This window comes from Symphalangus syndactylus, chromosome 1, assembly GCF_028878055.3.
Source record: "Symphalangus syndactylus isolate Jambi chromosome 1, NHGRI_mSymSyn1-v2.1_pri, whole genome shotgun sequence".
Classification (NCBI taxonomy): domain Eukaryota; kingdom Metazoa; phylum Chordata; class Mammalia; order Primates; family Hylobatidae; genus Symphalangus; species Symphalangus syndactylus.
In genome coordinates this window covers 110,482,783-110,504,756 of record NC_072423.2, presented here as the reverse complement: position 1 = coordinate 110,504,756, position 21,974 = coordinate 110,482,783, and the positions used below count along the sequence as shown (strand labels likewise).

Sequence of the window (21,974 nt, the reverse complement as noted above, 5' to 3'; positions counted from 1 at the left end):
AGAAACCAAGGGACATGGCAGCCCCCCTTCCAAAACAATTGCAGATCCTGGGAGGGCAGTGGAAGGGTGGCAGGCTGGGTGTCTCATCCCAGTGCCTGCCTAGCCCTGTTGACAGATGCCGCCCAAAGCTGCACCCACTGCCGCCCTTCCTCCTTCGGCTGTGGCCAGGCCTCTGAAATAATTAGCAATTCTGCTCTACAAAACGCTGGCCCGATGGGATAATAAACTCCAACATCTGTCAGAAGAGCGAGCTCCTATGAAATTGCCAAGAGAAACATTTTTCTCCTCATTCAATTCACATTTAAATCGAAAACAACCCCTCCAAGTCTGTGCCAGGCCGGCGGTGCAGGGCTCCGGGAGCCCACAAGCTGTTCCTGGGCCTGCAAAGAGGCTCAGGCACACAGTGATCACTCACTCAAATTAACAAATCATTTTATTTAGAAATGAAGGAATCTGTAAGTGACGGATGGCTTCAGAGGCACTGAGGAGGAGGGAAAGCCAGCCGTGGGCCCGTCTCTCCTCCCCTCAGCAGAAAGGCCTCCTGGAGAACACAGGTCATGGGGGCCAACACTCCCCATCTCCACAGCCACCCAGTGTGACAGGCAGGCTAGGAATCCTGTTGACATTCTGTGGTAGGACACTGAGGGCCAATGAAATGCCCAAGGCCCCCAGTGGCTCCTGCTAGACTGAGGGCACAGGCTCCGCTGTGAGGGAGCCCAGCCAGGGCTGGCTCTGCCCGAGAAGCAGTGTCCTGGGTCTGCAATTCCACTTTTGGGCTATAGAAGGTGCTGTGCAGAGAGAGCTGAGCCCCATGTGGGTCCAGGGTTGGGTTTGACAATGGATGAGCTTTGTCAGTACAATTATACTCTGGAAACAGGAGTCCTGGAGACTTGAGTTCCAGGCCTGGGGCTGCAGATTCACCATCTGTGCAATGAAGGACACAGACTTGGACTGCTAACGGTCCTCTCACCTATGAGAGCCGCTGAAGATCAGATATCAAATGCTGACAAATGAAAAAAAGTTGCTGATAAGCCCTGGTCCTGCCCAGACCCCTCCTTGGGGTTACCATGGGCTCCTGAGGTGTCTGTGTGTCCCCATCAGGTCCTCTCTTCCAGGTTCCCACAGTGCCTGTGTGCCCCTCACCAAGGAACTCACTGCTTTGTCCTGCAATTTCCCAACAGGTGTGCACTCTCTGAGGCAGGAACAATGCTGTTTGTTTTTTCCCCATTCCAGAGGGTGCCCAGCACTTGGTAACTATTTGGTGAATAAACAGGTGAATGAATGAATGAATAGGAGGACCCTGGCTGCACAGAAAATCCAATGCCATGAGAAAGGACTGATGAATGTCTACTATGCTATACTCTCACACCTCCGTGCTTTTGCACACACCATTTCCTTTGCCCAGAATGTTGTGGGCATCCCCCTCCTCTGGACGGACAATTAATGGTTTTCAACTTCTTACTGCCCTGCTCACTTGCCCTCTGCTCTGGGCCTCTTCCTGCTTAGCTTCTGCCCTGCACCCCGTCACAGCTGTGGTTACAGTGGTGCAGGCATCAGTTGATTTACAGGGGTGGCCACTCTGCACCAGATTTTCTTGAGGTCATGTTGGGGACTGATTCTTCCTTGTCCTTCCTTCGGCCAGGGCTGAGCCCATTTGGGGCTTAGAGCATGGCCCATCTCTGAGAGCTTCCCAGTTGGGAATGTCAGGAGCTGCTGAAACAAACACAGAAACACCCCTGCAGGGTAGAGGGAATTTTGGAGGGGCAAGACAGAAGACAGGGCCAGAAGGATGCAGCGTGAGGGGAGAGATTCCCAGGAAGAAAGGAGGAGGGTGAGATAGAGCTAGGACTGATGGGGCGGGCAGCAGAGGCTCGGCTGAGACCTCTATTTCTCCTATAGGCCACCTTTAGGTGGTGCACAAGGCCCAGAGAAATGTTTCTCCTTCCCAAACTGTTATGGTTGTGAGCTCAGAGCTCCACTGTGGGGTGACCCCTGATTTGGCACTCCCCATTCTGGGCTCCAGGGTGCCCCCCTGAGGGGAGGGCAGACAGGAATGGTGGGAGGCTCTGAAAACCCCTGCTCTGTTCTGGGCCCTATGGGCTGTGCAGAGGAATGTGGAGATCACAGCACATGCAGTGGGGCCACGTTAGACCTAGCTGGGAAGCCAGAAGACCTGGGTCCCGGCTGGAGCTGCGGAGCCACAGTGTGGTCTTGGGCAAGTCCCTTTTCCTTTCTGAGCCTGTTTTCCAGTCCGTAAAATAGAGATCTTCACCTTGGACCTGCCCACCTCTAGGTGCAGAGGTGAGGCAAGTGGAGAAAGGGATATCACAGCTGTGACAGGGCTGCACACCGGGAGTGAAAGTGTGTGTGTGTGTCCATCGGGTGCACACAGATACATGTGGGCATGATGGGCTGAGATGCACATGTGCACATGTATCCTATTCACGTGTGTGTGCATGTCCATTGCAGGTTCCACATGGGGATATGGGCTCTACGTGTGCTCCTGTGATTGCAGACAGGGGAAGAACGGGGAGAAATGTGTGCCCGTGGGTTTTATACATGCATTTGTGGGTGCCTGAAGCACGCCCACATGAGAGCCTGTAAGTGAGATGGGACTATTGGTGCAGCAGGAACTTTGAGGTGGTAGAACTCTCCATTCTCCTCCCACCCCATCTCCTCAGACTCTTCTGGTGTAGACACGTCTCACTCACACACCCCCATGCATGCAGGCTCTGCCACTGTGGCCCTGGCCCACGCCTTCGCCATACATACAGGCACACATATCTACCCAGCACCATGCCTGACATCCACACAGGGCACATCCCCACCACATGACAACCCCCATGAGCTGACAGACACCCTGCTTGTTTCTGGCCTAGGCAGGCCCTGCAACCCTTGCTTGTGAACTCTAAAGGGCACTTGGGGGTTCTCTTTTGCTGACATCAGCAGCTGCTCAGGGTGGCCTGGGGCTGGTAACCCAGGATAGTCCAGCACCGTCTGCTGTGCCCACACTGCACCTTTCCCCACCTGCTCCCTCGCAGGGCTGGGCAGTGGGGAGGACCCCACAGATCCTCAGGAAGCTGGGTCACCGGTGGGTAGGTGGGGCGCACCTCCTCCTCCTCCTCCTCACTGTCTTCATGCCTGTGCAGGCTCTAGGTTTGCACTTGTGGATGTGGGGAGGGCACCAGCACCCTCTCCTTGCCCCCCTGCTGCTTGTCATCTGGCACCTATGACAGCCGATTATGCATTCTCACATTACTCATCTACTTTGCTTCCTGCCTGGCCCACAAGGTCCCTGAGGGCAGGACCAGGCCGACCTGTCACTGTGCAGTCCCCAGCAACTAGTACAGGATCTGGCACACAGTAGACACTTAGTGTGTACGTGGGGAATGAATGGATGGGTGGAGCCTGGCAGGATGGGGTTCAGGGAGCACCAACATGTGCTACAGTGGGAGGAAGAGCCACTCACCCCTGCCTGTATCAGGTTTGGAAATTAATGGGCCCCGCAAAGGAGCCAGCTGGGAGGTGGTGGCAGCGCTCAGAGAGCCAGGACTGTACTTGTGCTCCTATTGGCCCAAAGAGACGGCACCTTGCCCTGTGAGGGATCATAGGCACCTTCCCTGTGATCACCCCCATCTCGCCATCTGCAGAGCCGCAGAAGAGGGCACTGCCTGGGGCTGGACCACGGAAGGACACACAGTAGGTGCTCAACATGTGTCTGTAAAATGAACAAGTAACACCCCTGCCTTACTTAAGGGGCTGCCAGAGTGTCCAATGCCAGGGTTGAAATCCCTGTGTGGTGTTCGAGGTTCCCACTGCTCTTTCTACCTTCTTGGCCCTCCACTGCCCCGAACTCCAACCACGCCCCTGTGCAAGCCCCTTCCTGCCTTTGCTTGTGCTATGCCCCTACGTGGCCTGCCGTTCCCTCTTCCTGGCTAATTCTAATTTCACTCATTCCCAAATCTTGCCACAGGCCCACTCAACTCCTTGGGGATGTCTCCCTGAGCACTCCCAGGGCCAGTCAGGGTGTCCTCAGGGTCTATGAAGCAGGGCACGTGCAGGGAGCCTCAGGAGGGGAATGTAGGGCAGCTTGGGGGGCCAGTATGCAGGGATCCTTGTTCTAGCTCCACAGGGCCATGGCCGCCTCTTCTCTGCGGCATCCTGGTGCTCCCCATGATGCCCAGCTGTGTCCACTGGCTGTTGCAGGGTAGAGATGGAGAATGAGGTGGAGGGATGGAGGAATGGAGGGGTGGGGCCCCTTAGAGGCATGGGCCTTGGCGGGGGTTCCCCTGTTTCTCCCTCACAGCTGGGGCATGGCTGGGATTTTGAGTCCCTGAGCCTTTGGGGGTTTGGAGGGGAGCCTGGCCTCTGGGGGAGGGAGATATGCAACCATGGGGAGCGGCGTCTCAGTGTGGGAGTTGGGGGATGATCCTGGATGAGTCTGTGTGCTCTGGGCTGTATCTGGAAGCCCTAACATGGAGTTGCTCAGCCTGCAGAGGAGTGGGGGAGGTGAGAGGAACATGGGGAGCTGGTGACTCAATCCCTATTTCCTGGGCCAGGGAGAGATTATGGGAGGGGGAGTCTCAGCTGAAGTTCTCTAGAGGCGGAGCCATGGAAAGAGGCTTAGGCTTCTGCAGGAGGCATCAAGGTATCACACAAGGAAGAACTTTCATTTAGTGGGCTCCCTCTCTAAAACAGGGACCTGAGGACATGGTGGCATCTCCTTCCAGAGTTAGGGATAGGCTAACGGATCACTGCCTGGGAAAGGGGGATGGGCCAGCCCTTCTCCAGCCCCATAATTAAGAGATGTTGTTCTGGCTCCCTGAGGTCAAGGACCTGGGTCTCTAGCACACCTGGGGTCCTGACCACATGAGCCAGAACCTAACACCATGGTTGGAGCTCTGAGTCGGGAATTCTACAAGGGAAGCATTGGTGACCCAGTTGGTGGCCTTGAGGCCCAGGACACCAACCCTGGGCTGCTTCTCACTTGATGAATAACCCTGTGGGCCCTTCCCCATCCTGTGACCAGTGGGCTCGGGAGTGAACCTGAAGCTACCAGAGTTAACAGCACCCTCATGGGAAAGTCGGGGCCCCTTCTACTTGAGGAAATCCTGGCCTGTTGAATGGGCACATGCTGTAGCCTTGAGTGAGTATGCAGGATGTGGCGGGAACACATACAGAGCCCTCAGGAGCTGGTGCCGTTTCCCACATCTGGCAGCGACACCTAGGGTTGGAGCCCTCAGATGCCTCCCTGCACATCTATGGCTGCACCACTCTGAACATGCACTATTTCTTCTGAGCTCAAAAGCTAAGCAGGGTCAGGCCTGGTTAATACTGGAATGGGAGACCACATGGGAAAACTGGGTGCCGTAGGCTTTAGGGGAAAAAAGAAAAGAAATGCCTCCCCTGGCATGATGGGAAGCCACAGAGGGTGCCACAGTGGAGAGGGTGGCCAGCAGTTCCCTGGGGCCAGGCCCTGCTTCCCCAGGTCCCCCATGGTGACGCGGAAGGCCTGGCCTCTGATCCTTGCCTGCCGTCTCTCTTCCCTCCACCTCTCCTTCTAAGAGGAAAATCACAGGGAAGTGAACCTTGCGGGGAGAAAGGAGAAGATTTTTAATTAAAAGTTTAAGAGAATTCAAGTCCCGACATCCCGAGGGAGTCGCAGCAAGAGAAGGCGGGGAGCTGATGGGGCAGCAAGGGGGAGAGCAGAAAAGTAGGCCATACCAGCTGAGGGCTCCATGCATGGTCCTCCCAGCTGCCCCTGCCCGGCTGGGGTCCATCACTGTGGCAGGCTCTGAGCCGTACGGGGCCCTCTGTGCAGACGGGGCCTCAGCAGCCTCTGGTTTTCCATATGGGGAGCAGTGGGGGCTCAGCAGTGGTGCTGTGGCTAGGGCAGCACCAAATACTGACTCGAAAACAGCTTAAACTGCTGTGTTGCTCTCTCTGCCTGGCTCCACCTTTCGGGGCAGGAAGGCGAATGTTCCTGCTGCCAGGAAGGAGGATGAGGCCTGGTGGCCCAGCTGGAGTTGTGAGGCTTGGTCAGGGCCAAGGCTTGGGCCACATGTGACCTACTGCGGGGCTGTATACACACCCTGTGCATAGTCCACAGCCCCTGGCAGCCCCTTCCTGAGAGATGAACCACACCCTGGTCAGGGTGGGAGAGTGGGAGGGTGTGGGGGCTCCAGGCAGCCCACCAGCTACGGGAAGTTGTCTGACAGGTGGGTGGACAGACAGATGATGGCGACGATCACTGGGGTTCCTGTCGGCTGTGTTTGCTGCATGCCTGGCAACTGGCACAGCCCATCCATGTGTGGCTATATGTGCTGAGTAGAGGCAATGCTGGCGTCCTGGCCCCCTCGCCCCTTCCTCCTTGCCCCCAGCCTGCCTGTCACACACATGCCCTCATGTGCCAGGCTGTGAGTGGGAAAGGCCACTTAGTATCTCATTAGTCTTAGCCCAGCCTGGGCCTGGGCAGTCCCCGGGTGTGAACAGGGTGCATGGGCACTCCTGGGGCAGGGCTCAGTCAGGCCTGTGCCATCCCTTCCCCTGGGTTCTGGGAGGTCTCTGACACCCTCAGGCCCTGTTCACTGACCTCCACTGGCTCTCCAGGCTCTGGAGCTGAGCTGGGACATGTGTTGAGGGGCCCTGTGTGCTGGGGAGGGGACCAGAGCTCACCTGTGAGGTGGCCCCACATCCAGAAATCTTTCTTCATCCCATTCCCTCCTTACCCTTTCCTGGGAAAAGAAAAACATGGAGGGGGAACTATGACAGACATCACATTTTGCAAAGTGAGCTAATTATAGGGCAGTCACACAGGGAGATGAGATTAGCAGAAGATATTTGATCAAAGGGAGCCCAGGTATGCAAATGGGTGGCAGGGAAAGGTCAGGGTCACCTTGAGGAGACTGTGGGGACTGGTGCTTCTGGTGCAACTGGTGCAGCTGCCCCCCTCACTCAGGCCACAGTCACAAGGCTGGGGTGTCATTGCTGTCCATAGATGAAGCACAGATGGGTCCATTTTCTCTCTTTAAATGCTCCCTACTAATCTGCTGGGCCTGGGGACAGGGTCTTCCCAACTCTCTCACCTGACTCGTGGTGGGGATGCATCAGCCCAGGGCACTCCTCCCACCCCATGGTGCCCTGCTCCCCAACTCTTCAGCCCTTGGCACTACAGGGACACAGGAAGATGATCTGGGACTCCGAAGCCCATCAGTCTAAAAACTATCCCCCAGCAGGGCCCCGAGGCCCCCAGCACCTGGAGCCAAGGGACCAAGATGCAAACTCAGAAAAGCTTCAAGCTCCTCAGAACTCCGGCCAGGAACATGATGGTACACTTGTACCAGGACCCCAGGATGTGAGTGAGTCCAGGGGAAAGGCCATGCCCTCTGACTCCAGGTGACTGGGAACTGCTCACTGCTGCACCCCACCAGCTCACTGGCTGCCTCCTGGGGAGGGGTCAGCAGACATCTGAGGAAGGAATACGAGAGGCAGGCAGTGCTTCCCGACCAACCACGTTGGTTCCTGGGGGTTCTGCCTTCTCACCCTGCAGTCTGCTCCCGCCAGCGATCCCCTGGCCCACAGGCACTGCTTCCACCCTCCATCCTCTTTAGCACCAGGAGCTGTCCCAGACTATCCCTCCCTGGCTGCCTCACCTTATCCTGAGTCAACCCCGACATCCCTGCAGCCCTAGCTCTGGCTTCAGGCCTCTGACCCCTCCCCTGACAACTACAATGGCCTCCACCTTGACCACCCCACTTTCTGTGGACTGGAGTCTAACTGCCCAACCCCATTCAGAACTTGGAGCCTGGCTCCCCGCACAGTGGAAGCTGGCGGCCGCCCTGGATTCTGCTAGGTCTTCCACTCCACTCCCCCAGGTTGCCACAGGCTGTTCCCTTTGTCAGAATGCTCCTCCCTGCTCTGAGGTGCAAACTCCCTCCTTCCCTCTAGCCTCAGCTTCAACGCCCCTTTCCTGTGCTTCCAGGTAACCGGACACTTTTTCACAGAATCTCAAAGTGGAGTCAAGTGACAGGAATCTTCCCTGCCAAGCCCCCTCCTGGAGCAAAGGATCCAAGATGCAAGCTCAGAAAAACGTGATGCCCCTTCTTTCAATAGCGATAGCCACACGGCACAGGTGATCTGCACACTGGCCACACCTCCGCTCAGAAGACCCTACTGGCAGTCCTACCAGGGGGACTCTTACTGCCCATCTACAGATGGGGAAACTGAGGAGAAAAAGGAAATCACTGGCAAAGGCCACAAGGCTGATGGGTCAGTGCTGTAGCTGCGATCTCGCCTGGCGCTTCTCCCTCTTCATCCAGTTGCCTGATCCATGCTGCCCTGGAAGCCGAGTCACCCTCACAGACTCATTTCTGGAAAACCTACGTATGAAGCGGGTGGGGTGTCTTATTTCAGAAGTAAACAGGATTTAGTTGGCCTAGCTCTGCTACGCGGCCAACAGACCTGGTCCCTAAGTGGTGGAGCAGTGTTGGCTAAAGTGAAAGAACCCAGGTTCCCCCCAGACCCAGGGTAAGCTGCTTCCCCTTTCTGGTCCCCTGTCCCCCAATCTGTCTCTGACAGCTGCCCCTCAGTGCCAGTCACCAACCAAAGCTGCTCATTTCTGCCGTCCCCAGGACTGTGGCTCCCTGACCCCTGGCCTATGCCTACGCAGCTCATGGATGGATCTCAGCTTGCCTGGTTCCTGGTCTCCTCAAGCCCTATCCCGGCATTCCCATCCCCTGTCCTGACCCTGCCTCACTGTCTATCTGTCTGTTCTTCTGTCCATTTGCTTGACCACCTAAGGCTCCTCTCCTCAGAGGCTGCCAGACCTGATGACTGGGGACACAGGGGAGGAGAGAACCAGGGCTGCTCAGATGGATCTTGAATAGAAGGCTGGGAAGCCCCACACTGAATCTTCAAAGGCTTCATGGCTGCTGTGCCAGGTGGAGACTGCCTGCCCTGCTGACCTTTTCTAAGTCCCACCCCATTGCCTAGGGCTGCCCCTGCTGGTTTCAGATGCCTGCCCAGCCTGCACTTGGCAGTCCTGTGGGATGAATATGTGAATCAAGAATGGAGAGCTGCCCACTTGTCCACCAACCCTGCCCAGGGAGGGGCTGGACCCTAGGCACCCGGGAGGCTGAAGGATGGGGCGTCTTGCCCTAGCTGATCTCCATAACTGGGCTCCAGCTGGTGTTGACACAGCAAACACGCTGCAACTCCCATTTGTCAAGGCACAGAGTGGGCAAACACAGGAGGCTGCAACAAAGGGCCCGACAACCGTGACCAGCCTCTCAAACAAGGGCCCCCAGGCCTGTGCCAGGAGGCAGGAAGCTTCGAGCAGCTGGATAATTTGGCCCTCAGAAATGGGAGTTGGGGACAGGGCCCTTGACAAGGCCCCCAAAGAGGGGAAGGCTGGCAGGAGGCACTGCATGCACGCACCCCAACACACACGCATGCGCTCTCCACCTCAGGACCTTGGGCCTTTTTGCTCCCTTATTCTCCCTTGCCTAGCTAAATCCTCCCTCCTCCCAGGTCCCCTGGGCCTGGTCAAGTATCCCCATGGGCTTGCCCCACGGCTCCACCCTTTGTGGCATGCATCACTGCCATCTTCAGCAGACTACACTCCTCAAGGGAGGGGCCCAACAGGTCTATTCGTGCTGTCCCCGTACCTCCACACGGGGCGGAGCTAAAGGAGGACAGATCCATCTGTCTGTGGGGCCTGCCCCACGTGATACCCCCAGAAGCATCCTTCCCTGGACTGGTGTCACCAAAGCCTGGGCATAAACACTGATGACAGATCTGTGTGGCCATACCTGTTCCAACTGTACTGGTAGGGAAACTGAGGCTCAGAGTGTGAGGTTTGCCAAGGGCTTGGTGCTGCTCAAGTGTGAGTGTGGGATGCAGCACAGGGTGTGTGAGGGCTTTGATTCTTGGCTACCTTCTATGCTCTGGTTCCAGTCATGGGCACCCCGTGCCATGCTGCACCTGCCTAAGAGGGACCCTTGGCCACAGGTTCTTTTTTGGGGCAGTGCACTGGACTGTGTGGGATGTAGTCCCTGCATGGGGTCTCAGCTAGACCCCAGGGAGCCCCGTGTACCCCAGGGAGACCGGCCTCACACTGCATCTGCACATGTTCTCTGTGGAGCCTGCCAGTGGGCAAGACCCTCCGCCACTGCATGCACGCACCCCAACACACACGCATGCGCTCTCCACCTCAGGACCTTGGGCCTTCTTGCTCCCTTATTCTCCCTTGCCTAGCTAAATCCTCCCTCCTCCCAGGTCCCCTGGGCCTGGTCAAGTATCCCCATGGGCTTGCCCCATGGCTCCACCCTTTGTGGCATGCATCACTGCCATCTTCAGCAGACTGCACTCCTCAAGGGAGGGGCCCAACAGGTCTATTCGTGCTGTCCCCGTACCTGGTAACCTACTACCATGCCAGCACACAGCAACGTCCAGTGCTCAGTAAACAGAAGCTGAAGCAATGGAACCTGAGGCACCTAGTATCCCAGGACAGGAGGAGCCAGGGTCAAGGTGGAGTCTCCTCCAGGAAAACCTCAGGTGCCCCTGCCCAGGTCACCATGGCACCTGGAGCCGGTGAAACCTCAGGGGTTAGCTTAGGGAAGACAGCTGAGGGTCTAGGAGGGTCCCGAGGGCCTTCTTGCCACCCTATCCCCCCACCCTGGGCCTGTGGCACTGGCCTTCCCCAGCAGCACCCCTGTAAGCCAAGGTACCTCCCACAGGGGTACCCACTGCCACAGAGAGGCATCGCTCGCTATGTATTTTAAGGCACAGAAAGTGGGGCCAGAGAAGTGACTGGCTGCTCCCAGGGCCATGCTTCCACAGGGCCAAGCTTGTGGATATGCAGCTACCACCCCAGAACTCAGGCGTAGAGCCCTGTGCCCTGCCTCTGTCACCCCCACGCACCCTCTCCCCTGCAGTGGAAACTGATGCCCAGGCCAAACCTTCCAGGCTCCCCTCCCAGCCCCCAGTACTGCCATCTCAGCGGATTCAGCCTGAGTCATTTCTGCTCACTCTCACTGCTAGGACAGTGCCCAGGCTGGGAACTCTACTGAGATGCCTTCCTTCTTCCTTTCTTCTACCTTTGGAAATTCCACCTGCCTTCCAAGGCTCAGCTCAGATGCTACCTCCTCCAGGCTGTCATCTTAGACTTGCCTGTCCCACGTTAGCTGCTCTGCACATTGGGACCCCACAGCCTGTTCCCCATCTCCTTGAAGTCTGGGCCCCAGGGCAGGGATCATCCTGGCCACCGGCTTGCCCTTCCTCACATGCACCTACCCTCCCCCAGCCTCGCACACGAGGATTTCAGAACGAAGGGCCAGACACTATTAAAACTCAATTAAAATTCTTACTTCTCTGATCCTAAATTAGGCTGGTTTGTCCCTGTGGCACCTGCAGGCCCTTTCCCTCCGCCTCCTTGCATCTGCTCCCTTCGCCACATGGGATCCCTGGAGAAGTGGGCACCATCAGGGGATCCTCCCTCTACACAGGCCTTCTCTGGGGAGTGGAGACACATACATCTCCCTCCCTGGGGTTCTCCATTCAATGGACTCTCATCTCCCTGTCCTGGATTCCTCTCCTCTGGAGGTGGGGTGCAAGGGTATTAAAAAGGAAACTTGGGGCAACAGCTCCCAGCCTGCACTTGGAGCTTTCTCTGAGTGGGATGGCCATCCTCTCCAGCTGCTCCCCAGCAACCCCCAGTCGAGGTCCTGCCTCTAGGCCCTTGCTCATGCTCTGCCCTCCACCTGGCTTTCTCACCTTCCCTTCCTGCCCCTGGCCTTCCCCTTTGCCCCAGCCAGCACCACTCTGCTTCCTCCCAATCCCTGGGAGCTCTGGGAGGGCAGGTACACAGGCTCCGGAGCCAGGGTAAGCAAGGGGAACTGTGACCTTGCCTCACCCAGGCAGTGACCAGGGTTGACATCTAGTCTCAGACTCTGTTTTCTCATCTGTAAAACGGGCATTCTGGCCTGCACCAAGTAGAGAGTGGAATCACACCTGGCCTAGGGCCAGGCTGGGGCAGCAGAGGTTTGCTGAATGACTGAGTGAGCGAGTGAAAGACAGGCAGGCTGCATGGCACTCCCAGGGGAGGCACCTGGCATCAAAAGCAAGGCCATAGGGCGGGACAGGCTCTTGTAGTGAGAGCTGGGCCTGGGGCGGCTCAGCCAAGGTGTCCCCACAGGAGGTGGGGTGACACCAGTCACGACACCCAGGGTGTTGAGCTTCCGGGCCTGACACATGCCTGCAGTCAATCCCTTCCTCTGAACTTCAGCCACTAGGGAGAATTCCGTGGCTGGGTACAGGTGTGTGGGGCTCACCCATCAGGCTCTGTGGGCCTCAGGGGTGTTGCACACCAGCCCCCTAGACCCTTCCTTTGACTAGCAGGTGCTAGTCAGGAATGATCACTGTGCTTCTGACCCCTCCTGAGGTCCCTGCAACTTGGAGTAGGTCCCAGGAGAAGGGCCTGCTCCACGGGGCAGTTTCAGGAGCCAGAGAAGCTCAGCCCCAAATCCACAAGTTGACCTTTCCCAAGGCCTGGCAGGCTGGGCCAGGCCCTTGTCTGACCACCACTAGCTCAGGCAGGTGGGTGAAGACAAGAGAATGACTATTTCTCCTGAGGACCCTTGGCCATGCCCCAGCCATGTCCCACCTGCACTGTCTCCCTTGACCTTTCCAGGGAGACCAGCTCCCAGCTGGAGGCCTTCAAGGGGTCTCGGGATTCTCGACGGCCAGACAGAGATGCAGGCAGGTAAGGCCGTCCCCACACTCATGTCCAGCTGTTGGGGGTAGCATCTTTGCCCAAGGCTCACGCTGACCCCAGGGACACTTGGGTTTACTGTCCCTTCCGCACACATCCAGGCCACCTTGTCCAAGGAGCCCTCTCTGATGGCATTCCTTGGTGGTCGCTCTGCCACTGCATGCTCCCTGGTCTCTCCTAGTGTTCACCACCAAGTCCCTTCCTTATCTCCTTGCCGGCCAGCTCTCTGGCTGCCTCCCTCTGTAGGCGGAGGGCCCCAGGGGTGCCCACACAATGGGTGTCCAACAGATTCCCAATCCCCAATGCTTCCCCAATCCCTGGGGACCCCCAGCTGGCTCCTGTGGGCGGCACCTTGCCAGGAAGCAGCGGCACTGTTTGGGTGAGGGGAGAATAATCAGCTGTAAACGCCGCAATCAGGGAGAAAAGGCTGCTTGGGCGCTTGGCGCCCACGCGTGCGCCTAATTGGCTCCACGTGTCTGCGGCTCCTTTCAAGAGCAGGAGAGTGGAAGGGTCAAGATCTCTTAATGTTCATAATGGAGGGGAGGCAGAAGCCATTGCCAGCCCCACATAAACACCTTTTAATTGCCCAGAGAAGGGTGGGAGGAGGCAGCCAATGCCACAGGATTTCCTCCCTGTCCATCCACCATTACTGCCTTTTAGAGCTTCCCTAGTGTGGAGTCAGATCCCAGAGGCTGAGCCCCAGCCACAACCCAGAGCCACAGCCCTGGCAACTGTTCTACAAATGCTCATGAGTTTGCAGAACTGGTGTTCTGTTCCAGGCCAGGCCTTGGCAGTAGGCGACACCCATGGCCTGGTCCTCCAGGGGCCAACCTGTTTGTCTCACCCTTGTCAGTGAATGCACCAGTGGACCCAGCTGAACTGGTCTCCAGCTGCCTCAGTGCCAAACTTTCCCCAACATCTTGCTGCCTCCTCCAGGCAGCCTTCCTGTGACCTCTTTGGACTGAAGTGATCTTTCTCCTGCTGGCCCTTCCGCCTGCACCTCTCCGAGGCCCCCAGTATCTCCCTGCTGTGGCTCCCAGGGCTGCATCTCTGTCCCGTTAGGCCAGTGGTTCTCAACTGGGGCAACTTTGCCCCCAGGCAACATTTGGCAATATTTAGAAACATTTTTGGTCATGACAACTGGAAGAGTGGTGTACTGCTGGCATCTAGTGGGTAGAGGGCAAGGGTGCTGCTAAACATCCCACAGTGCACAGGGCAGCCCCACCGCAAAGCAGGATGCGGTTCAAGGTGTCAGCAGTGCCGAGGCTGACGCCCTGCTTTAGATAAGGCTTTAGAAAGGAGGTGGGAGCTGGGTAGGATGGTCTCCTTCCTGACAAAGGGAGCGGTCTGCTGCCCCACCATCCCTGGCTCCCTCCCTGGCTCACACCTCCTGCCCCTCTGAATGCCCAGCCCAGAGCCCAGTTCCTGAACAGACCCGGTCACACTGCCAACAATGCATCACTTTAATTGGGTTAAGTGGCCATTAGCAGCAAAAGCAGGGCGGCTGTGTGCAGAAGGGTTTTTAATTTTACTCTTTAAATGATGCTCATTCCCCAGAGAGGCCGCCAATGGTGGGAACAATGCCCGCTGGAGCCCCTAGAACCAAGGCCAGAACTGCATGCTGCCCCTCCCATCCATCTGAGCCTCATGGGGGTGTGGGAGGGGTGCTCAGTGTCTTGTCTTCACTGCCCAGGGAAGAAACTGAGGGGGGCAGGGACTTGCCCAAGGTCACTAGGTCATCAGAGAGCAAGCCCCTGTCAGAGGAAACCAGTGCCCCATCTCCTGTTCCCTCGACCCTGTCCCACTCTGGACAGCAAACACCACATGGCCACTAATGGTAGCACAGAGGAGGGCAGTGGCTGGGAAGCCATTTGTGGGGTCTGGAGCCCAACTATCTGGATTTAAACCCCGGTTTTGGCCAGGTGCTATGGCTCACACCTGTAATCCTAGCACTTCGGGAGGCCAAGGCGTGCAGTTACCTGAGCCCAGGAGTTTGAGACCAGCCTGGGCAACATAGTGAAACTCCAGCTCTACTAAAACACAAAAAAATAGCCAGGCATGGTGACACACACCTGTAATCCCAGCTACCTGGGAGGCTGAGGCATAAGAATTGCTTGAACTTCGGAGGCAGAGGTTGCAGTGAGCTGAGATCCCACCACTGCGCTCCAGCCTGCGTGACAGAGCAAGACTCTGTCTCCTAAATAAATAAGCCCTGATTTTGCTGTGAGACCTGGAGCAAGTGGCTTAAGCTCTCTAAAGCTCAGTTTCCTCAAATGTAAAATGGAGAGAGGAGAGTAACCCAGTGACCTGTGTGAGGATTCAGAGCAATACAGAGCATGCAGGCTTATTTCAGGTCCGGCACTTGGTGGGCACTCAGAGGCCAGTAATCCTGGGAAGCAAAGATTTCGACCATTTTCTGGGAAAAATCCTGAACTCTGGCCAGGCGCGGTGGCTCACGCCAGTAATCCCAGCACTTTGGGAGGCCGAGACGGGCGGATCACGAGGTCAGGAGATCGAGACCATCCTGCCTAACACGGTGAAACCCTGTCTCTACTAAAAATACAAAAAAAAAAAAAAAAAAAAAAAAAAAATTAGCTAGGCGTGGTGTCGGGCGCCTGTAGTCCCAGCTACTCGGGAGGCTGAGGCGGAAGAATGGCGTGAACCCGGGAGGCGGAGCTTGCAGAGAGCCAAGATCGTGCCACTGCACTCCAGCCTGGGAGACAGAGCGAGACTCCGTCTCAAAAAAAAAAAAAAAAAAAAAAAAAAAAAATTCCTGAACTCTGAATCTACACAGAATCATCTGTGGCACATTAAAACATCCTGATGCCCTGCCCCTCCACCCCTGCCGACCCCCCGAGAATCTGATGCGCTTGATCTGTGGCAGAAGCTGGGTGCCATGATTTTAGAAGCTCCTCAGACAATTCCAATGTGCAACCAGGGTTCAAAAATGCTGCAGTAAGGCACAGGTTTGACCCTTAGGACAATCGGAGGGGGAGGATGGGAGGCATGGGCATGTTAGGAGGGGTGCTGGGCTTAAGCCTGGGGCTGGGGTCTCCAGGTGCTAAATTCCTAGCGGGGCCTCCCACCACCTCTGGTTTGTTTGAGGAAGGAGGCAAAAGGGCCTCCTGGAAAGCAGGTTTCCAGCCACCATGTTGATGTCCTTCTGGAACCTGCTCTGGCCTTGCTGTCCTAGCCCTGGGCTTCCCTTTCTCTAGGAACCAAGCCCGCTGAGCCTCGATACCCTTGGCTGTGTCCCTGAGAGGAGGCTGGAATCTCTCCCACTGGGGTCACCCCTCACCTAATCCTGGGCAGTGCCTTCCCTTCCCTCATGGCCTCTCCTCCGAGCCACACGGCACAGGATGGTGCTGCAGGGGCACAACCTTCAAGGGATTGTCCACACTGTGGTCTTTACAAGTTGACGCCCCTGGAGTTGTGAAACCATAAGTGCTGGGCAGGGAGGGTGCTCATGTCCCTATTTCATAGGGGGAGAAACTAAGGCCTGGGACAGGACTGGACTGAGAGTTCCACGAGGGCAGAAACAGAGCTTGTCCTTCATCACTGCACCCCTAGCCCTGAACAGGGCATGGTAAACGGTAGCCACTGGCGGATGTTGGTGAATAGATGGAGGAGGAATGTAATGATGAGGGGTTGGTCTTCCCAAGAGCCAGGCTGTAGAACAGGGCCCAGCTGGGAGGGCAGGAGAGTCCTGACTTGGGTCCAAGTCTGCTATAAGAACTTAGCCACCTCCCTATTCTTCCTGGGACTCAAGAATCTGAGAGAGTGGGCCTTAGTTCAGAGGCCCCCATCTCCCTAGGTAGTCAAAGTTCCAAGACAGGTACCCCTGCATGTCTCTGAAGCTGAGGGCCCAGCCTGTTTCCCGGACTTGGGGATGCTGGTTGCTTGCGTTGCAAGGCCCCTGATCTGGCCTGCTCCCTCCTGACTCTTGGCCCCAGCAACCACCCTTTGCAGCTTGGAGAAATTCGTTACAAACATCTGATTGTCCCTGATTAGATGAGACAATGAACTTCCGTCCTGTGTTGCTCAGCTCCCTCTTTGCAAGCCCCCAATTAGAATTCCAGACCAGAGCAAAGGATTTAAATTGGATTAATGGATGGGGTCCAGGGAGAGAGGAACAATGTAGTGGGGGGTGGGGGTCCAGTCCCCCAACAGCCCTCCCTCCATATACACTCAGGCTGCAAACAAATGTGAAAAAGGAGAAAGGGGCCAGGACTTGATTAAAAGCACATTTAAAACATAATTAAGACCAAAGCACATCTTCAACAATTAGGACCAACCAGGGGCAAGGGTGGTCCTCCCCTTCCTCTGGGAATATGGGCAGAAGCATCTCGTGTGTCTGGAGCCGGGGGTGCTGCAGCAGGAGGAGTTCACTGCCCAGGAGCGCTGGGAGACCATGGGCTGTGGGCTCACTGCACGCCTCAGGAATAATGTGGGGAGTCAAGGGACTGGCTCAGAGTCAGGGAGACCTGAGCTCAAATCTTGGCTCTGCCATATCCTGGCCTGATGCATGGCACCTCTGAGTCCCAGTGTCCCCCTCTGTGAAGTGAGGGTAGCCAGGGCTTTCTTCTCTGGGTTGCTGTGAGAATGATGCATGATAGACTCAGCACACGGTGAGTGTCTGTCTGGTCAGTGCATGCCTTTCCCCATCATTTCTCATAAAAAATAATTTCTGGGCCAGATGCGGTGGCTCATGCCTGTAATCCCAGCACTTTGGGAGGCCAAGGCGGGTGGATTACCTGAGGTCAGGAATTTGAGAGCAGCCTAGCCAACATAGTGAAACCCCGTCTCTACTAAAAATAGAAAAAACAGCTGGGCATGGTGGTGGGCGCCTGTAATCCCAGCTACTTGGGAGGCTAAGCCACAAGAATCACTTGAACCCAGGAGACGGAGGTTGCACTGAGCCAAGATTGCACCAGTATACTCCAGCCTGGGCGACAGAGTGAGAGTCTGTCTCAAAAAAAAAAAAAAAAAAAGAAAAGAAAATAATTTCTGTTTAGTGCCGGCTGTCCCAGGCCACGGCTGGGCTGCAGGTGCAGTAGAAGGGAGAGACATCTGTCTGCCTCACATAGCAGAGTCCAGCAAGGGGGGTGCAGGGAGAGGGTTGGGACCAGGACCTCAGGCCTTTGGCTGCTCCTCCCAAGCTATCGGAGTTGATTGTTCCTTTAGGGGTGGGGCAAGTGGCTTGGAAAGAGACCCCAGCCCTGTGATTCCCAAGGGGCTGGGCAGGAGGCTGGGCCCTGGGCTCCACGCATGGAGGGTGGGTCAGGCGTCTGTCTCTGCCAGCACTCAGCACCCCTGCTGTGCCAGCCTGGGTGAGTGGCAGGCTGAAAGGCCTGAGGGCTGCCCCTTTCCGCATTTATCAGACAGTTCCAACACAAGTTCAGGGCTGCGTACCCACATTTGTAAACTCGACAGGGGGCAGCAAAGCTGGGAAGTAGTGTGCAAATGAGGGGTCTGGAAGGAAGTGGGGCGGAGACAAAGTCGGAGAACAAGGGAAAGGCAGGAGAAGGGCATCCAGGCCCGCCCAGTTCAGAAAGGTGAGAAGGTGGGGCGCGATGCGCTGGCTGAGAGAGGCGAGCGTAATGGGCTGCTATCCCTGCAGAAGGCGTGGCTCTGCCTGCTCCCCGCTGTCTCCCATACTCGTGTCCAGGAGATCTGAAGGTTGGGTGGAGCCCTGCTCTGGGTCCTCTGGGTGGGAGGTCCTCAGAGTCCACCTTCTCTGGGAAGCTGGCCCCAAGAAGCAGCCTCCACCTATTCCATGGCCCCAGGTCACATAGGGACAGGCAGGGGATTCCATGGGGGACAGCAGGGCCCAACTCCTGGAGAAGGAAATTCTGGTTCTCTCTTGGGGACTGGATATGGCAGGGTGTGGGCTGGGGTGGCCACCCTAACTTAACCCAGCCAGGACCCTGGCCTGAGCCTGGGCACAGCCTGTGTAGACTTGTTCATTTTAAAAAACTGCTTTATTGAGATACAATTTATACACCAGCAAATCCACCCAAATAAAGTATACAATTCAGTGGTTTTTAGTATATTCAGAGTTGTGCAACCATCACCACAATCTAATTTTGGAATATTTTCATCACTCCAAAAAAGAAACCCTGTACCCATTAGCAGGCCTTCCCTATCCCTTCCCTTCCCAGGCACCCATGCATCTACTTTCCATTTCTATGGATTTGCCTATTCTGGACATTTCATAGAAACAGGATCACACAACATGTGGTCTTTTGTAACTGACTTCTTTCACTTAGCATAATGTTTTCGGGTTCATCCATGTTGTAGCAAGCAAGCATCAGAAGACTTCATTCCTTTTTTTCTTCTTTCTTTTTTTTTTTTTTTCTTTCTTAAAGAGATGAGGTTCTTACTCTATTGCCCAGGCTGGAGTGCAGTGGCACGATCATGGCCCACTGCAGCCTCGAATTTGAATTCCTGGGCTCAAGCCTCAGCCTCCTGAGTAGCTGAGACTACAGGTGTGCATCACCATGCCCAGCTTCATTCTTTTATTGGATTAGTTTGTCTTTGACACAGGCTGGAGCAACTGCAGGTATGCCTCTGATCTGGGGGGAGCTTGGATGCCTCTCACTCATTTACATATGACCTTCCCTGCTCACCTGGCAGCTGAGAAGCCCCATCCCACCTACTCTCCCTGGAATGGGCTGAGTGCCAGGGGTCTGCCTGCTTTGTCACAGCAGCCCAGCATGTTCCTGCTACCCCTCAGAACTACAGTGGCCTGAGGCTGACAGGCACAACCTCTCTGAATATAGAGGCCCAGATGGGGGAGCAGAGAAACACTCAAAGCCATGGGCAGAGCAGCCCCCATCCTTACGTGGCCTTCTCTGTGGGGCTTGCAGAGCCCCCTTGACAGTCCCTCCAAGACAGCCTGCAGCCTACCTCAGGGGCAGACTCCGCCGGCAGCAGGTCACTATCCTGGCCAGGTGCCCATCCAGGGCACCACCCATAAACAAACCTGGGGACCCAAAAGGATGGGAAAACCCCGGGCCCGGAAGGAGGGAGGGGTAGGCCCTGCCCCAGTCCCAGCCTCAGGCTCACACAGAGCCCCAAGACTCCAAGTCACCACCTCTCATGCAGCTACTCCAGATAGTATCATCCTGTTCCTGCCGCAGCTGCCCACATTCCACGTGGGCACAGCCCTGCTGATGCTGGCCCAGCTGAACTCAGGAGGGCCACGTGATGAAGGCTCAGGACACTGCCCTCATGGTACAGGACCTCTCCACCTGGCCCTCCCTCAGTGCCGCCCCCCTGCCCCCAACACACACACCTACCTTCAGGGCCTGCACCTTCCTGTCCAGCAGGCTCTCAATGTCCCCCGCCACCTTCTCCACCAACTTCTGAGGCTCATTCTCCTGTACCTCGAACAGGTTCCGGTTGTCCTTGTAAATCTGGAAGGAAGCAGAAGCCAGGCGTGAGACCAGGTGGTCCCATGTCCCCATGACATGGGCCCTGCATACCCCTCTGCACAGCTCACCTCAGCACAGTCCTCACCCACACCCAGACCCTGTCTTTGGCCTCTAAGAGAGGGCATGGAGGGCCAGGGCCCCCACAGACTTGAAGGCAGGGCAAGGCCAGGGGCTCCGTAGCTTGCATCTGGGGTGAGGGCCCAGTTTAGGCTGGTCGTTGTGGTTGGTGGGATGGGGTTGTCACTGCCTTCTCTGGGCCTCAGGGCCCCCCCTTTCAGGGTCATGAGCAGCCCCCCCGACTAGCTCAAGGTAACTGTGAATAGCAGAGGGGAAGAGTGGGCTCTAGAGGAGGCAGGAGGTTGAGGGGAGATGGAGTCAATAAGCACACACCACACACCCCATCCCAAAAAGATGCTCACACCCATGCATGTGCACACACACAGCCACGCCTCCACACTGCTCAGGCATCTGGACCCTTTTTTGTGGGTGCTGCCCCAGGGCACTTGCAGAAACTAGCAGGAGCTCTGGGCAATCCTACGGGCTCCTCTGTCATTCAGGGCACAGAATATGGGGAGTGGGCACCAGGGAGGAAGGGGCAGGTTGGGGGGAATGAATCTGCCCAGCCTTCCTCCAAGGGGGGTGGTCTGTGTGCAAGTGCATGTGGCAGTGTAAATCTGATGAGGGGTGTGTGTGTGTGTGTGTGTGTGTGTGTGAGAGAGATGGCTCAACATATCCGTTTGTGTGCACGTGACTGCATGTTGGGGCTGGGGTGGGGTTAGGGTCTCTAACCCCCCAGGGGCTTGTGAGTCTTAGGAGCAGATTTCTGCAAGTGTCTTTGTTCACGGCTGGGTCTTGGGTGTGTGCGTGTGCATGTGTGTGTGTGTGCATTTGTATGCATCATATACTGCTGCATGTGTCTCCAAGCCTGGCTGGGTCCATGTGTTCATTCAAGAGACCCAAGGAGGTCTGTGCCCCAAGCACAGGCTCCTTCACCACCAGAGGTCACAGAATAGGCTGCTACGACTGAGCCGACTGAGCCGTGCCACCAGGCTGAGCAGAAGTGGAGGGATGTGGAGACAGAGAGCAGGTGATGAGGGGAGAAAAGGAGGGGGGAGAGGCAGCCTATGAAAGACAGACAAGCAGAGATAAGGTCGGTAGAGTGACAGTGAGAAGGCAGGGAGATAAGACCTTGTCATCTGACAGGGGGATGGGATGGGGGGGTTGGGTGCCGCCGGAGCCCCTGCCCTGCTGCTACCCAGTGCCTGGCAGTCCAGGGGTTAAAGCACCACACAAAGCTGGCTCAGGCAATCTTCTCCTCCTCCCGCCACCCCCATCCCTCCCGGCTTCTCTTTTCTTTTTGTCCTTCTTTTAGAACAAAATAATTTGTGGTGAAGTCGCTCCTTCCCGCAGAGTAGCAGCAATCAGGGGGCGAGATTTGAGGCCTGGCCACATGGCCAGGGAGGAGAGAGGCCCCGAATGAGTGCCAGGCCAGGATGTTGCCTGGGCCCCTGGGCCCTGCCTCAGGACAGACGTCCACAGAGGGAGACAGTGTTAGAGACACAGGGTGAGGAGGGGTCAGACCCTGAGGATCACTGAGGAAAGGCAGGGAACCTAGAGCCTAGCACCTTACTGTTGGGGAAACTGAGGCACAGAAACAGGATAGGGAAGGTCAAGTCCAGGTGATTGAGTGGCAAAGCCAGATCCCCCATCAGCTTTCACCTATCCTTGACAGATCATTCCGGGGTGTGTGTGGCCATGGTCTCAGCCAC

At 56.5% G+C, this 21,974-nt stretch overlaps 1 protein-coding gene across 5 annotated transcripts in view; it reads right to left on the bottom strand.

The window, feature by feature from the left end:
• The window catches only part of CACNA2D2 (calcium voltage-gated channel auxiliary subunit alpha2delta 2), a 142,189-nt gene that overhangs the window by 51,863 nt on the left and 68,352 nt on the right, over positions 1-21,974 (bottom strand). For all 5 annotated transcript variants that reach the window (XM_055275900.2, XM_055275869.2, XM_055275879.2 and 2 more), the window contains exon 3: positions 20,071-20,187. In XM_055275900.2, the coding sequence (XP_055131875.2) occupies positions 20,071-20,187 (117 nt within the window). The remainder of the gene's footprint in view (positions 1-20,070; positions 20,188-21,974) is intronic.